This window comes from Melanotaenia boesemani, chromosome 19 (assembly GCF_017639745.1).
Source record: "Melanotaenia boesemani isolate fMelBoe1 chromosome 19, fMelBoe1.pri, whole genome shotgun sequence".
Classification (NCBI taxonomy): Eukaryota; Metazoa; Chordata; class Actinopteri; order Atheriniformes; family Melanotaeniidae; genus Melanotaenia; species Melanotaenia boesemani.
This window is the reverse complement of record NC_055700.1, coordinates 14912824-14928173: the sequence shown is the minus strand read 5'-3', so window position 1 is coordinate 14928173 and position 15350 is coordinate 14912824. Positions and strand designations below refer to the sequence as shown.

The 15350-nt window shown below is 39.9% G+C and overlaps 1 protein-coding gene across 1 annotated transcript; it reads right to left on the bottom strand.

The window, feature by feature from the left end:
* Positions 1-4540: 4540 nt before the first annotated feature.
* Positions 4541-14445, bottom strand: zdhhc8a (zinc finger DHHC-type palmitoyltransferase 8a). Its single transcript, XM_041970178.1, has 10 exons — positions 14233-14445; positions 8622-8743; positions 8376-8533; positions 7861-8033; positions 7648-7750; positions 7399-7490; positions 7186-7315; positions 6956-7061; positions 6355-6467; positions 4541-6233 (listed from the first exon to the last, which is right to left on the bottom strand). The coding sequence occupies exons 1-10, from the start codon at positions 14334-14336 to the stop codon at positions 4929-4931; spliced, it is 2406 nt and encodes an 801-aa protein (XP_041826112.1). The 5' UTR covers positions 14337-14445; the 3' UTR covers positions 4541-4928.
* Between the last annotated feature and the right edge of the window lie 905 nt (positions 14446-15350).

Here is a 15350-nt window from a genome sequence, read left to right as displayed (position 1 = left end):
ACTAAGGTGAAATCTGTGCAAATGCTGCTGTTTCTGGAAAGGATCCTGTCAGACTGAGAGTTTGTCCTCAGACTATAAATGACAAAGCACCACCTGACGTCCTGACTTTCACATTGACTTAATGCTGCACCCCCCTTGGCAGGCTATAAGCGCAGCAGTCAGGATCATCCATACAGAAAAGAATTTCTCCTGAAGCCACACCACAATACATCCCATCTCTGTAATCTGATAAATAATGTAAATATTATAAAATATGCCCCTCTCTGATGGAGCAGCAAGCCAGGGCGGCTATTAATCGAAATCCTGCTTGTCAAGTGTCACTGCAGAGCGTGCTTAATCACGCCAAGAGACAGCCCAGAGAGGAAATAGAATGCATCAGTGCCACTGCAGCTGAAAATGACAATCAGCCAGTTCAGCGATGCCTCTGATCATCAGGCATATCAATGAGGTGAGAGGAGGAGGCTGAGGGAGGCTCACCCACAACTACACTTAGAGGAAGTGGCACAAATGTAGGTCAGTCTGCAGCATCTGAAGAGGAGTGATGAGGAAGAAATCATCTCATGTTGAGAGGTTACTGTTAGTTCATTCACAGGGTGGTCCTACTGGGCAACACTCAATGACACAGGAGAAAACACAACAGCAAAACTGAAAAACACAGTCATCTGTAAGAGAACACTACAAAACCCAACAATCTCTAAAAGCACAACAGAACCAAAACCAAAAAGATGACAACAAAAACAAATACACTACAGAAAATATTAAAATTAACAGAAAAAGTTGTGTTTTTCTCTTGTTCTGTTTTCTGAAACATCATTTTTTCTTGTCTTTTCTGAAATAATAACCTTCTGACTTTTATTATTTTCTATATCAGTTCCACCAAATGCATAATTTTTGCTTCATTTTCGACAACATTGTGTATTCAGATGTAAAAAGAACCATGGCAACGCAGGAGAGGGTGTGATCCAGAGGCAGCACCCAGAGACCAAGTAAGAAAGTTAAAATTGTGTGCACACCAAATTCTCTACAATCACTTTTCATACTTGAGAACTTGAGACCTCAGGAGATCCATTCTGGACAGGATCCAGTATAAGAAATAGAAGAAACCATCAACAATTTAGCTCCATAAACAGATTTAATTCAGTGTCATACCAGATATTTTTAATGAATGCTCAGTGACTGGAATTCAGTTTCATAGGTAAGCAGGCACATCATGGATTACTTTTGTAATTACATCAATTTCAACATTGCAGGTGCATCATGCACATGGTTTGTATTTGAGACAAAAACGAGTTTAAGGGTGAACCAGTCTCCCCCTAGACACGTTTGTTAAGGAGACATTTAAGAGACAGCATGATGTAAGATGGAAGGATTCTCAGACACCACAATTTGTAAAAAAAAAACTCTTTTGATCTACCCTTCTAACTCAACGTCCTGCAATCCCTCTTTTGCATGGCAGTCTTGTCATTACCGTCATTATCGTTTTACCTCTGGCAGAAGACAGAGGCAGGGGTGGGGGGGAAGCATGAAAGCATAAGACAGAGGAGGAGAAACATTGTGAGATTATCTTAAAAAAAAAAAAAGACCCAAGAAAAAGTCATAAATACAGAAGTGAAGGCACCATTCAATAATGAGAGAAGCATCCAGGTGGCCCATAGTAACTCAGGAGGCGCTGAAGGAATCCACAGCTCAGGTAGGAGAATCTGTCCAGGGGACAGCTATTAGTCATGTACTCCATAGAAGGGTAGGGGACACAGCAAACATGTGGAATGCTGTGCTCTGTTCAGTTGAGAGCAAACTGATTTGTTTTAGCTTAAATTCAAAACTTATGTGTGGCAGACACTGGACACTGGACACACCACCTTGAACACACCATTCATGAAGCATGATGAGAGCATCATGCTGCGGGGATGCTTTTCTTCAGCCGGGAGAAGGAAGCTGATTAGAGCTGATATGAAGATGGATGAAGCTAACTAGAGGGCAATCCTGGAAGGTTGCAAAAGACTTGAGACTGGGTTGGAGGTTCACCTCCCGGGACAACGACCCTCAACGTGCAGCCAGAACTGCAATGCAATGGTTGAGATCAAAGCATATCCAGATCAATGTCCAGATCTAAATCCAACTGAGAATCTGTGGAAGACTTGAAAATTGATGTTTAGATGTGTTTAATCTGACTGAGTTTGAGCTAATTTGCAAAGATGAATAGGCAAAGGGTCTCCAGATGCACAAAGCTGGTAGAGGCATACCCCAAAAGACTTTCAGATGCGGTCCTACAAAGTATTGATTCAGGAAGTGTAAATACAAATTAAACACTGATCTTGAAAAACATGTTTAATTTTCTTTCCACTTCACAATTATGCATTATTTTGTGTTGGTCAGCCACATAAAATCCCAATAAAATGCATTTAAGTTTGTGGTTGTAATGTGACAAAATATGTAAAAATTCAAGGGGTATAAATATTTTTTTAAATCATTGTACATGTTTTTAGCTATAACAATTCATGTCCACAGCAGTGTTTCTGAGTAATTTTCATAATGACAAAGTGGAACATCTGTACATATGACAACAGCATGGCTAAATCTTTTCATTTTCATCTTATTTTCATTTGGCAAACAGCAAAACTGCACATGCTAGCCCACATCTGCTACATTATTTCATAATATTGAGGTCATCCAACAAAAGTCAGCACCATCAGTCACAGAGAGGATAAGAAGGGACATAAAGTCTTCAGTAATTGTACTTCACTGCTCCTCACTTATTTGCAAGGCCCTTTGTTGGATTAAGAAACAGTCTTAGTGAAAAGGGATAGAAAAGATTACAATTTTTATTATTTAATCAAGTAGTTTGTTGCAGATAAAAGAGAAATACTGTTTGTGTTAGCAAGTATAGACCACAAACTGGGATATGTACTGTATGATCTACTGTCATTACATGTTTTATGAACTGCAGAGTGAATTACAGCTCATTTGCTCAGGTTCTGCTTTATTTACGTTCATGTTAGATGAGCAAAGCTTTGACACCTTGAGTGCAGTGAACAGATGGATTAATGACTTTGTGAAACAGAGCTCATTCCTCCAAGGAAGCTGTAGTCTGAAAAGCAGAAATTGACCCTCAGAGAAAACTTGATTCAGAGATTTGTCTTCCACATTTACCTCATTTGATGCAGTGATGATGAATTCTGTCCAATGGTTAATGAGTTTGCAAATGTAATAACGGGATAGCTTTGCTTGCTGCTATTTCCATTTCTGGGAAAGTATAGAAATCAAATGCCGATGTGAACAACTGTGTCACCCTTTTTAAGCAACTGATACCAAGAGACAAAAACACACAGTTATGCTACACTGTAATATACTGTAAAAAAGTGGACATTTTCATGTCTCTTCTGCCAGTATCTTAACCGTCATTTTAATATCCTTTATTAATTTTACAGTTACCATTTTGTAGAGGCTTGGTGCAATCCATCATGCTACCTGCTTATTTCATCTGAACCATTTGCTGTGCTCTTTTCTACAAATTCACAAGGAGTTCATGTCCCACTGAAAATATATCATGTTCATTTTCTTCCAGAAGCCTAATGATGCTTAAAAAATACAGACACTGGCCTCACATGTATTCTCTGAATTCCTCCCTCTTCAGTGAAAACATCATGTCACATTTTTGATCATCATTGGGGAAATAACAAGTGACCACAGGATGATTTTTTATTGACATCTTTTATTTGTTGCTCTTTGGGACTTTAACAGACAGGCTTTTTTTCCATGTCTGTTTACTTATTTTTGATTATGCTCCACATCTTTTGATATGCCTGCATTTGGCAATGCTTTAAATCAGCTAAGCTTTTAAAACCTTGCTGTCATATTTGTGTGCCTGTCAAGTGCTACAATAACTTACATGAAATTTTGATCTCAAAGTGTCAAGTCTTGTCATTTACTGGCAAACAAAAGTGTGTCATAGGCTATTGGGGCTAGAAGTGCTAAAAGTTATTGTTATCTGCAATATTTATGCCATAAAGACTGATTGAGCCTGTCCTGAAACTAAAGGCCAGCTAGAAGAGCTGATACTTGAAGTTGTCTGAAAAACTGAAAGCCTAAAGATTTGTCACAGGATTCCTCATCCAACACACTTTACACAAATCCTTTTTATTTGTTTCCTCTTGTAAGTCAATTAACATAATTGTGAATGTTCTTTGATAAACCACTCCCATCAATTATACAACTAAACTACAGAGCTTTTGAAAAAAATCCTCCTCTGGTTCTTTCTAGCACTTGTAGCCTGTGAGACACGATGCTGTGTTCTGACATTTTACACACAACAGCATCATCTGCTGGACTTTGCTGCCTTGCTGACATCATGCTATATAAATAGCCTAAAATAGTTCACTAGAGGGTGCTATATCCAAATGTAGTGAAGAAAACAGCATCACAAAGCAACAGATTTGCAGTAAAAAGCAGCTTCTTTGTGCTTTCAGAATGATGAAACTAAAAAAATGACATCAAAGAAGAAGTGGAAATTACAAAATAAGTTTAATTGTATAAACGGCTACAAAAATTCTGTTAAACAAGGGTTTTTTTTTCAGTATGAGACAAATTAGAGATGGTGTAATATTACAACGATGCACAATATCAAAGCACAAATAGATAATAAGTTACTCTGTATTCTTTACAAACATCTTTTAATTTGATTGTGTCTGCAGTGCTCCGTCTTTAAGAGGAGGCACAGATATCCTGAGATTCACAGCTTTTAAAATTAGTTTGAATTTGGAAGAATATTTCTGAGTTCATCCTTCACTGTGTATTTGTTCTCCTCACATCCCTTTTTACAAAAAGGCCCCAAAAGGCCTCGCTTTTACAAAAAGGTTTTGAAGCTGTGAAAACTAAGACTAACACTGCATAGAAGATTCATTCACACCATATGAAACATGGAATATCTTTTATTTCAGGGCTCCCAGAGTGACAGACTCCTTACCCTCAGAGGAGAAAGGGAGTGAGGAGCGCTTTGTGGTGGCATAGGAAGAGTACGGGGGAGCGGCTGAGGTGGTGGAAGATAAACGGGGCAGGGTGGATGTAGAGGAAGGGAGGCCTTGGGTCTGCCTCTCAGTAGGGCCATAGGCTGGGGACGAAGACCTGCCTTTGCTTTGCAGGCTGCTGCTGCTGCTTTGCAGAGGAGAGCTGGAGGTTTTCGGACCACGAGTCAGAGATGATGTGGAGGAGCTGGAAAGAGGTGAGGTCCTCATGCCGTAACCTAGAAGGCCTGTGCTCATCAGAAATTCCCTAGAACCATACGCTGGGGGAGTCGGTCCACGGGAGCCTTGAGGCCGAATGTTGTCTGGTGGCAGGCTCCTCCTGCTGGGGATGTCATAAATCCCCATATCTGGGCCATAGAGCGCATGAGATCTGGGTTGGATACGGAGCATCCTATCCCTTTCCTCCAGCTCCCGTCTCTCGTGGATTGATGCCATGATGGTTTTTGAAAAGTTGTCATAGCGTGCAGCAGCAGACTTTGGAAGTGTTGTGTCCTGTGGAACAAAATCTCGGAGGCTGTCTCTAAGACTTTGAGAAGGCATATCTCGAATCATCACGACTGGAGGGGGAATGTCTCGGGTTGCTATGCTTTGGGTTTGAAGGTCTCTTGGGATCAGTCCTTGAAAAGCAGGAGAAGGGTCCCGTTGAATTAAACCTTGGAAAGAGGGTGAGGGATCCCTTGAAGTGAGACCCTGCAGAGATGGTGAGGAGTCTCGAGGCTGAGGAGACTGTCTGGTGACACCCATAAACACAGGACTGTAGGCGTGAGGAGAGGGACGCTGCACAGTCCCATCTGCACTCAATGCCATAAAGTGAGGGTGGTAACTCACTGAAGGGGGCCCCCTGTGAGTCATGAACTGTGGGTCTGCAGGGTTGATGAGGTTATCATAGGAGGGACAGCCATTGCTGCTGCTGCTGTGGTTGGTCAGCAGACCAGAGGAGAGGATCCCTCCAGGGGGATTGGATCCCAACCCATCAGTGTGCATGACAGGCATTTGGGATTTGCTGCCATGACGACTGCTGTGTTTCAAGGTGAGAGAACGGGAGTTGAGAGTCAGAGAGTTGATCTGCAGTGAGCTAGAGAGTATGCTTGGCTGGAGGGAAGCTTGGACAGTAATGTTAGCCTGATGGCTCCCTCTCGCAGGGCTTTCTCTGGACTCTGAGCAGAGGTCAGGACCTTTGTTGTTCCCTTGCTGCTCTGATGTCTTCAGCAACTGAGCAAAACAACACAAAACAAACAGCAGAATCTGTCAGGTACCCAGTAAAACCACGTCATACATTGAGAATCACTCTCAAATAAACTAATAAAGTGAGCTGAAATAAAACTAAATGTACCTGCTCTGGTGGAATGGGTGATGATCCTCTGGATATGGCCTCCAGAACCGGCCGTAGCTGTGGCACAGTGGGAATAGATACAGGAATAATGGATTTGGTGTGATGTCCCATATCTGAAAAAGAGGTCATCTTGTGATTAACTGCGATCATCTGCAAATGTATAGAAAAATCTGCATTCCAATATTGAAATCTTAAAAAAAGAGATTTAAAGTAATAAAGCTTGCAATTTGGCATATTTTTATTAGTGTAAAAGCCTTAATAAAGATTCATTACCAAGAATATTTTAGTAGGACTCTCTGATTTCCCTTGTCTGTCAAAAGCATATTTAGATATCTAAATCTTTATAAAGTCAGTTACTGATAAATATCTTATCATTTCTTAATAAAGACCCATTTATATTTTAAAGCGGAAACACAGGGACATTTTAGGACACACTCAAACACAATATTCCCAGTAGGATTTTCTATTCTCTGTATTTCTTTGTAATAAAAATGTTAAGAAAGTTTTTATCCCTATACAAACATGTACGTTATCCATGAAAACATTGCAGCGTTGCTTTGTATAGTTTTCAAAGTATTATACATTTGTAATGTCACCGTACCATCCATGACAGCAACTTGGCTTTTCAGCAGCCCACGTTCTGGTTTTGGAGGCAGTGGTGGTGGAGCTTTTATATCTGACAGTTCGACGGCTCCAGCCGAGGATTGCTGGCAGGAGAATAAAAGGCACAGAAACATCAAAAATATCCGAGACATCACCTCATATTTCTTGACAACCAAGGTTGCAACGTTTGGACAGTGTGTGAGAAAATACTTAGTTATGCGTGCATACTTTTTTTGGGATAACTAGACTATGTAGCCCGTTGTCCCCGACTTTCACTGGCATCTGTAGCTCAAGTTCTGGCTTTAGAAATGGAGGCTGGACATGGATGGCTGTTTTCTTGCAGGGTCTTCCTGTGTAACTGGATCCCAGAACAGACAAAGCGTCAATTAATTGGCAGCCAAAAATACAAAATTTCCATGAAGAAAGAAAAATGTTTCTTACTTTGGGGAAATTGGACTGCAAACCAGATACTCCATGTTGCTACAACAACCTCGTGTAAAAGGGTTCACTCCTCCTTGAAACTTTCCAGTTACCTATGATATTGTCAACAAATATTGAGTATAGATAAATATACAGAATTTCTTTAAAAGAATCAGAGGATCAAGAGAAGTCTCTGCATGCATGAAACATAGCCAAATCGGGTGGGTTTAGAAATTAAAAAGACATGATTCTGCAGTATAAATCCCTCACTTGTTCATTAGTGGTGCGACCTCTGGACACGAGATACAAGTGGAACCCAGTAAGTCCCAGGACGGGGATAAGAAACAAGCCTGAAATACTGATCACTACCAAACTGGAAACACTGTTCAGGAAAACTGCTTCATATTAGTATCAGTTAGACAAGCCTTTATAAATAAATGCCTAAACAGATAGACAGGTATATAGAGTGTGTTATAAGGATACGTAACGGTGAAGTGCAGCTTCCATAATTCATCCATGTGGTGCAGAACATATATGAGGCCAAATGTGAAGACAGCAATCATGTGAAAGGTAAGAGACAACAGAAACAGAAAGAAGTAGCGGTAGTTTCGCCTTCCGATGCAGTTGTTCACCCAGGGACAGTGATGGTCAAAATCCTGAGAAAAGAGGAGGGAAAAACCCCACAGGGCCTTATCAAATATTTTGTTGTTAAAATCCAGTTTGCATTTGTATCAAGTAAAAAACCCCACTGTGCTATGTAGATATACAGTAGTTTGATGTTTGAACCGCTTTCCAACTGTGATTCTACAGAGATAACAAAGGATCTGAAAAAAGGATTAACCTAATTTTGAGATTTCTTCCCCGGTCACCCTCCAGCTATCAATTACCCTGCAGAAATCTTCTTTATTGACTCTCCCCACATGCAGTGGTACATTCACTCATCATTTGTGGATCTTAATTCTTTAATTTTTTCTCTTTAAATCCATTCATGTACTTACCTCCACACAGTGATCACAAACACTGCAGTGGGAACAGCGTGGAGGTCTGTAGAAATGACACGATGCACACCACTTCATGCGGACCTGGACACCTTTTACATCCACGTTTTTGTACAGCGGAGCACGGAATTCATCGTCCTTGTCTTCATCCTCACTAGCTGTAAAGCAATGCAGGAAAACTGCTGAAGTAAAGCTCACAAGTAAAAAAAATGGAATTTTCCTGCTGGAAATGCTTTGATTACTAACCCACAGGGAGAACACCAGCATCCATAAAGGTTGCCATGGTGAAGTTGGCAAGCACAAATAGGAAAAGGATGGCACAGCATGGTGGCACAGCAGGGCAGATGGTCACAGCCAGCCATGGGCATCTGAATAAACACACATCGGAAAAATAGAATATATAAATATATATATATATATATATGTATATATGTGTGTGTGTGTGTGTGTGTGTGTGTGTGTGTGTGTGTGTGTGTGTGTGTGTGTGTGTGTGTGTGTGTGTGTGTGTGTGTGTGTGTAAACCCAAGTAAGGGTCCATTTATAAGAGGGTGACATTATTACAAATCAAGAGTAAAGACTAACGGATCATCTACATCCCCTTTATTCTGATGGGAATGGTGGATCATAAAAGTAATTGTTTACAGAAAAAGATAAGCATGTATTAGCGTGTGTTCACCAGTGCCAACAACAAGGGATTAAATGAATGGGTTCTCCTGCACCAACCTGCACCCCACAGAGGAGCTAAGACGTATCCTTCCTAAGACATTGAGTGTTTTAAAATACCCTTCATCCTCAATCAGTATGTTAGTTTTCCTTTCATTTAAAATAATTTTGTCTGTGAGAAATTATAGCAAATAGTGCAAAACAGCTGTTAGTTTCTGCATGATTATGTCATATTACCTGCTTGACAAAGCCCAGTTTTATAAAAATGTAAATTTTGACAACATATCAAACTATAAACTAAAGACTGGAGGTGTACTGCCTCATCACAGCAGCTCTGATCAGAAGTTTCCAGCCTCTTTTGTCATATTTGTTTTTCCATTAATCACCAAAGGTTTTCAGTGGGTAATGGCTCTGGACTGCAGGTAGAACTGTTTTTGCACCAGAACTGTTTCACTGTCATAGTCACTTTATGTTGGTTTACAGGGAGTCTCATCACAACTCCCTGTATACCTCCCTGTATACCGCTGAGCTTCTCAATTTTACTGGAGTTTCAAAATCTTTTAAATAGATAATAGATAATAGTTTAAATATTTTTAGTGTTGAACCTCTATATATATATATATATATATATATATATTATATACCTGTTACTGATTTTATGACTGCCTACTAAACCCTCTTAGCTGTGAAAAGTTTTGATTTTCCTTTTTTTTAAAATATTCGGGTTACATGATAAATATGTTGTCTCTACCATTTTAAATAATAAATAGAGCATAAATTGTTCTTAAAATCTAAATTAGTATAATTCTCAAATGTGTAGTTGTCTGTGTATTCACCCTGTAATTGACTAATTGACTGTTGATCTGCCCAGGGTCTAACCCTGCCCCCCTTTCCAACCACCCTCCACATTTCCCTCCATGAGATTACTGGATAACATGGGTTTGGAAAATGGGTGGATGGATGGATGGATGGATGGATGGATGGAGCAAACATTGATCTGGGCATGCCATCAGAATTTTAACCACTGAAAAAGTCTTGTGTAAAAGAAAGACATCTATCACATATCTCTTCCATAAACTCAGTGTGTGTGTGTGTACTGAATTATAGTGAATGGGTGAATCTCTTTGCTGTGAGATTAGAAGGAGGGGCAGCATAATCAGGTTACAGTTGTAGACAGAGAAGGAAAGAATCAGTGGATTATATCAGCAGGGTTTATTTAACCTATATACAGTACTGAACCTTTGTGAATGTTATGGGTTACTGCAATATATCAATATAAGAAGAAATAAATTCTAGAAAATTATTTAGCTCCTAAAACTGACCAGCAAGTTCATTCTTATTACAATTGTCCTAAACAGTTAGCTGTCCACATGTGAGCGGTCAAACACACACACTGACTGAAAGTAAAAACACTAACAAAATCCTTTGCAACGTTTTTGCACTTCATCCCACTTCAGCTCAAATCCCAAAACCCTGGGGCTGGTTTTAGATGGTGGGGGGAGGGGTCCCCGTCCCTCTATAGAGGAACGTCTGCTGATGCCATGCCAGCTGCAAACCCAGTAATCCCTAGATTATGAACTTTGGATTACAGACCATTTCTGCCAGTCCTGTGCATTGTGGATTCTCCACATCAGATGCTAAACAGTGAGCATGCAGTCAAGGCTTACCATATATTACATGGTGTGCATCCATATATTGTCAATTGACTCCCGGTTGTCTCTAACTGCAAATAGCAAATGGTACATTTGCTATTGTGTGTCTTTGTAGATTCAAGGAAACTTAGTATATAATCATTCATCCTTCAGTCCTTATTCCCATAAGGCTGATTCTGGTTTTGTGTTCAAATTCCTGTCACTACCTGAGTTCATGTTTGACATCAGCTTAAACTATTGTAGCTATTCAGTTACTTTAAGCTTTGCAACTACAACAGCTGCTCCCATGGCACTAGAAGCTGAGGTAAAGGCAAATCTGAGTAAACTAACATAACTGTTTTACTAACAGTAAAATGGTTAACTTGAGAGTTTTAATTTGTCTGTTTAACTCTAAAAATAGATGTGGACCAGATTACTGTGTGGCTGGCTCCACTTGGTCTCCATCATTGGTCTGAGACCATCTGGACTGCAGGAAGAGACAGTTCATTACGCTGCAAGACAAGCCCCACCTAATGAAACGGCCTGGGCAGAGCTCTAATAAATCACACTGAACAGTAAGCTGCTCTGCAATCTGCACACTGCCCTCATCCCCACAGTGGGTCAGTAGCACAGCAGACGCCACGCCACACAGTCAAGCTGGACGTAAAGGACTTCTTTCATCTCCTGTAAAATATTTTCCCACTTACATAAATGGCAGCACTGCTGTGAGATTTGTTAGCTTTCTAGACACACTGGCACAGAAAAACAATGTCTGATGGCATGTTTCATTCATAAAGTCTCCAACTTTTTCTCATATTCATCTGTCCCATTTCCTGCTTACAATGTGTGTCATCCAACTATAATGAAGACCTTTTATAAGAGAAGATCATTAAAATGTCTCTTAAATGGGTTTAAAAATACTTTAATAATACTACTGACAGCTCTCTTTTATTGAAAAGCTACAGCAGACTCTAAATGGAAAGAAAAAGAATTTCAAGTCAAAAAACACAACCCTGCTTATTTCAAACCACTCAGGGTTTAACTGCATTTCATGTTCTCTTATGACCATTAGCTAATGGAGGTTAATATTAGCTAATGTTGGTTAGCTTTATGCATCTCATGCAATCTAACAGTCACGACTGAGTACTGCATTATTGTTAAACTGATGAACTTTATATTAGCGTTTTGCATAATGTAATTGCCATTTTTTTGTAACTTCAATAAGCGGCCTTCTGCTGGTACAAGCTCACCTACAATGCATTGAATTCCTTTCTTAACACTGTTTGCTCTCTAGACTAACACTCTCTTCTTCATCTAAGCAGACATATCACAATCAGCAAGGGGAATTGTTCTTGGACTTTTGTAAGCGAGAGCTGCACATTCATGGCCATTCTGAATGAAAGTTCACGGTCAGAGGAACAAAAGCAGGAAACCACCAACTGATTAATTTTATCAGGCAAAGGAAGACAAAGGGTGTTCTGTGACTGCTGAACCTGCGGCAGAAACAGACTTTAAAGCTTGCACAACTAATGCTCATACAGAACTGCTGACACTGATAATTACATGACTATTAGAAGAAAGAGATGAGGTTGTTATATATATATAAAACACTGCAGAGTTTTTTTTTCTGGAAGCAACTAAAATATGCCGTGTGAATATCATTAATATTCATATAGCACTATGCAGATAAGTACCATAAGGAAGCTGGGCTTGCCTGGCTTGTATGGAGTAATGACACTGTATGTGGCCATAACTGACAGCAGCACTGGCAACAATCTAAATAATATTATGGTAAAGGACAAACAGCATCCTTTTCACTCAGTTACCAAGGTAGGACTGCAGAGAGCATGTCATATGTTCATCTTTTCAGGAATGGATGCAGTTGTAGCTTGAGCTTCTAACACATACATAAAATATTAAATAAGTTATTGTTCACATTTGACAAAAATTTCTACCATTTCACTCCTGAAAGAAAATGTTTGTGGTAAAGGAAAGTGTAAGAACAAATAACATGTTACACTATTGGCCAGTCACAGTATGAAGTATATCCATGCATTTTCTCTAATGATCAATACACTGCAACAGGGAAAAATTAAACATTTTCTCTGCAGGGTTGTATTAATAAAGAAATGTTATGTCATGAAGTCATTTTAGCTCAAATATGAACCTCGTCCCAGGAGAAGCCTCATCATCCCTTGCTCATTCAATCATTTGCAGCGTCCTGGTTTTGCTGGTTTAGCACTGCAGTCCCAATTAAGTAGTTGCTTTTCAATCTCTCATGCCAGCAGGTTGATTTTTTTTTCTTTTTTTCTTTTTTTCTGTTCAGATGGAATTCGTCTAGCATTTTCTGGTAGATGAGTCCATCTCCACTACCCCAAAATCAAACATTTCAGGCTTGCAGCTTTAAGGCACACATCAAGTTGTCAGTGCCATCTTTAGCATTCTCACATAAAATGCTTACACTTATTCAGAGAACACCCAAATTTAGTTTATATCTAAAGGCTAATCATTCTTTGTTGAGATCATGAGCAAAAAAGCTTGAACGTCTTGCTTTGCATAGAATTACTGCATCTACAAACATCCGATAATAAACTCAAAGATTCCAGAGTCCATTTTTCCAGATGGGGCGATCACATGGCATCAGCAAGAGGATCCTAATCCACATCCCCTCAATCTGGTGTCAGATTCCAGTGGAAACGATGCACGGCAGGAGAATACAGGAGAAACTAGGACAGATACAGCTGCAGAGGTCAAAGATCAGTGGAACTGATGAGGTGCGAGCCATCAGTCAGTCGGTCAACAGTGTTCTTCATGTACATGAAAGGTTCAAAATGCTGCATGTTGATACGTCAGACAAACCTAAAGTCATCAATTAAATTGGATTCTCTAGGCTTTAGTGGGTTTTTTTTCTCAACATTGGCTTTTTCTAAACCTCCTACCATGTCTTCTTACAAATAGGTCAAACAGGAAAGCTTAAATTGAATTCTCTAGCTTTTTCACGCAGATGACACAAATATGATGGAGACTTTTAAAGGCTTCACTGGGCTGCATTTCATTTCCTCGTGCTACGTTTATGACATATTATATTTGCCTTAGTGGGACACTGGTGAATGTTGATAGAGAGCAGCTTATCCCCTTAACTGTGCTTACTGTGACTCCTTAGGGTGCAGTGGGCTGCCACCCAGACAAGCCCAAACAATCAGCCAACCAGGTCAGATGTTAGCCACTGCTGATGGCTCTGCCAGCTGAGTGAAGTCAATAGGAAAAGGCAAAAATTTTGACATTTTTAAGGCTAATTTGAGCAATTTCTTCAAGTGGAATTTGGAGATTAACTTTAAAATATATATGCTACAAGAAACATTTGATTAATATGGCAGCTTGTGTGTGCATTGGTGCCAGAAAGAGTTATTTTTGTCACATTTTGTGGTCTCAAAATTCAGCTGTAGGTAGATTTGAATGGAAAAGTATGTGAAGGTGCATGGATGGACGGACAGATCAGTCAACCTCGGAGCAAACTAACAATGCGTGCCACCACTTTTCTTTCGCGACTTGCTCCTACTTACGTGAAGACGAAGAACAGGGAGGTAGAACCGACCAGGAGGCAGGCGGCCGTGCACACCGGGATGAAGGCGCTGGGTTTCAGCGAGTCGGCGCCGCTGGCGGGCATCCTGTCCTCTCCGCTTTCATCGGTGTCTCATACCAACGAAAGCGACAGTAAATGTCGGCGTGAACGTGACAAAGCCCCTACATGAATTGCAGATAAACTAAATCATTATGAAAAAGAAGGGGGGGAAAAAAGCCGACGAAAAGCACCGCAGCGCCGCAGCTCATTCCCGCATCCCGTCCCGTCTGTGCCCGGCAGGCAGCAGCGCACAGATGCCGCTTCTCGTCTGTCCCAAAGGTGGTGCTTTTACTCATGAATGACGCGAGGCACTACTACACTACTCCGACTGAGACCACCTCCTGTGACCTGATGATCTGATAGCCTACTTTTCTCACACAGTCGACTTCACAGCCTGCACCGCTACTGGTTATTTCCAAAACTGTCATCTGTGGTCATTTGTGATCAAAATAATAAATTCACACCAGTTTTTTATTGCAACTAAACAAATGTAAGAAAAAAAAGTCTTGATTTAACTGATCAAGTTTTATGAGCATGTCTGTAATCATCATATTGGGTATCATCTAAATATGGTTAAAGTTTTAATTTTGCAGGTTTTTTCTTTGAAATGTAACAAACGCACATTATTTGAGATCCTCACACGAATTTGGGATGTTGACCTAGATTTTTAAATCAATGTCCAACATCCAATATATGAGGAACATTTTTTTAACAATAGGCTATTAACTTGTGACTTCATACTTTTTTAGACATTTGCACTTTAATTTGTCCTTGCACCTCAAAATTGATTCATATATTACCTTAACATCATTAATGAGAAACTCACATGCTTTTACTGAACATTTTATTTCCAACTATTAAGAGCTTATTAAGTTTCAGTCTAGATTTAAAAGGCCAGCAAAGCACACATAAAGCTCTATCTTGTACTTTTAGCTCAGTAGATGGTCACATTCTACTGTGTGATTTAGTTTTTCTTATTTTATTTATCAGTTTTGTGATAATAAATTCTATTTGGGGGCACAAAAAATTACTGTATCCCATAGTCTCAGAGGTATCTGA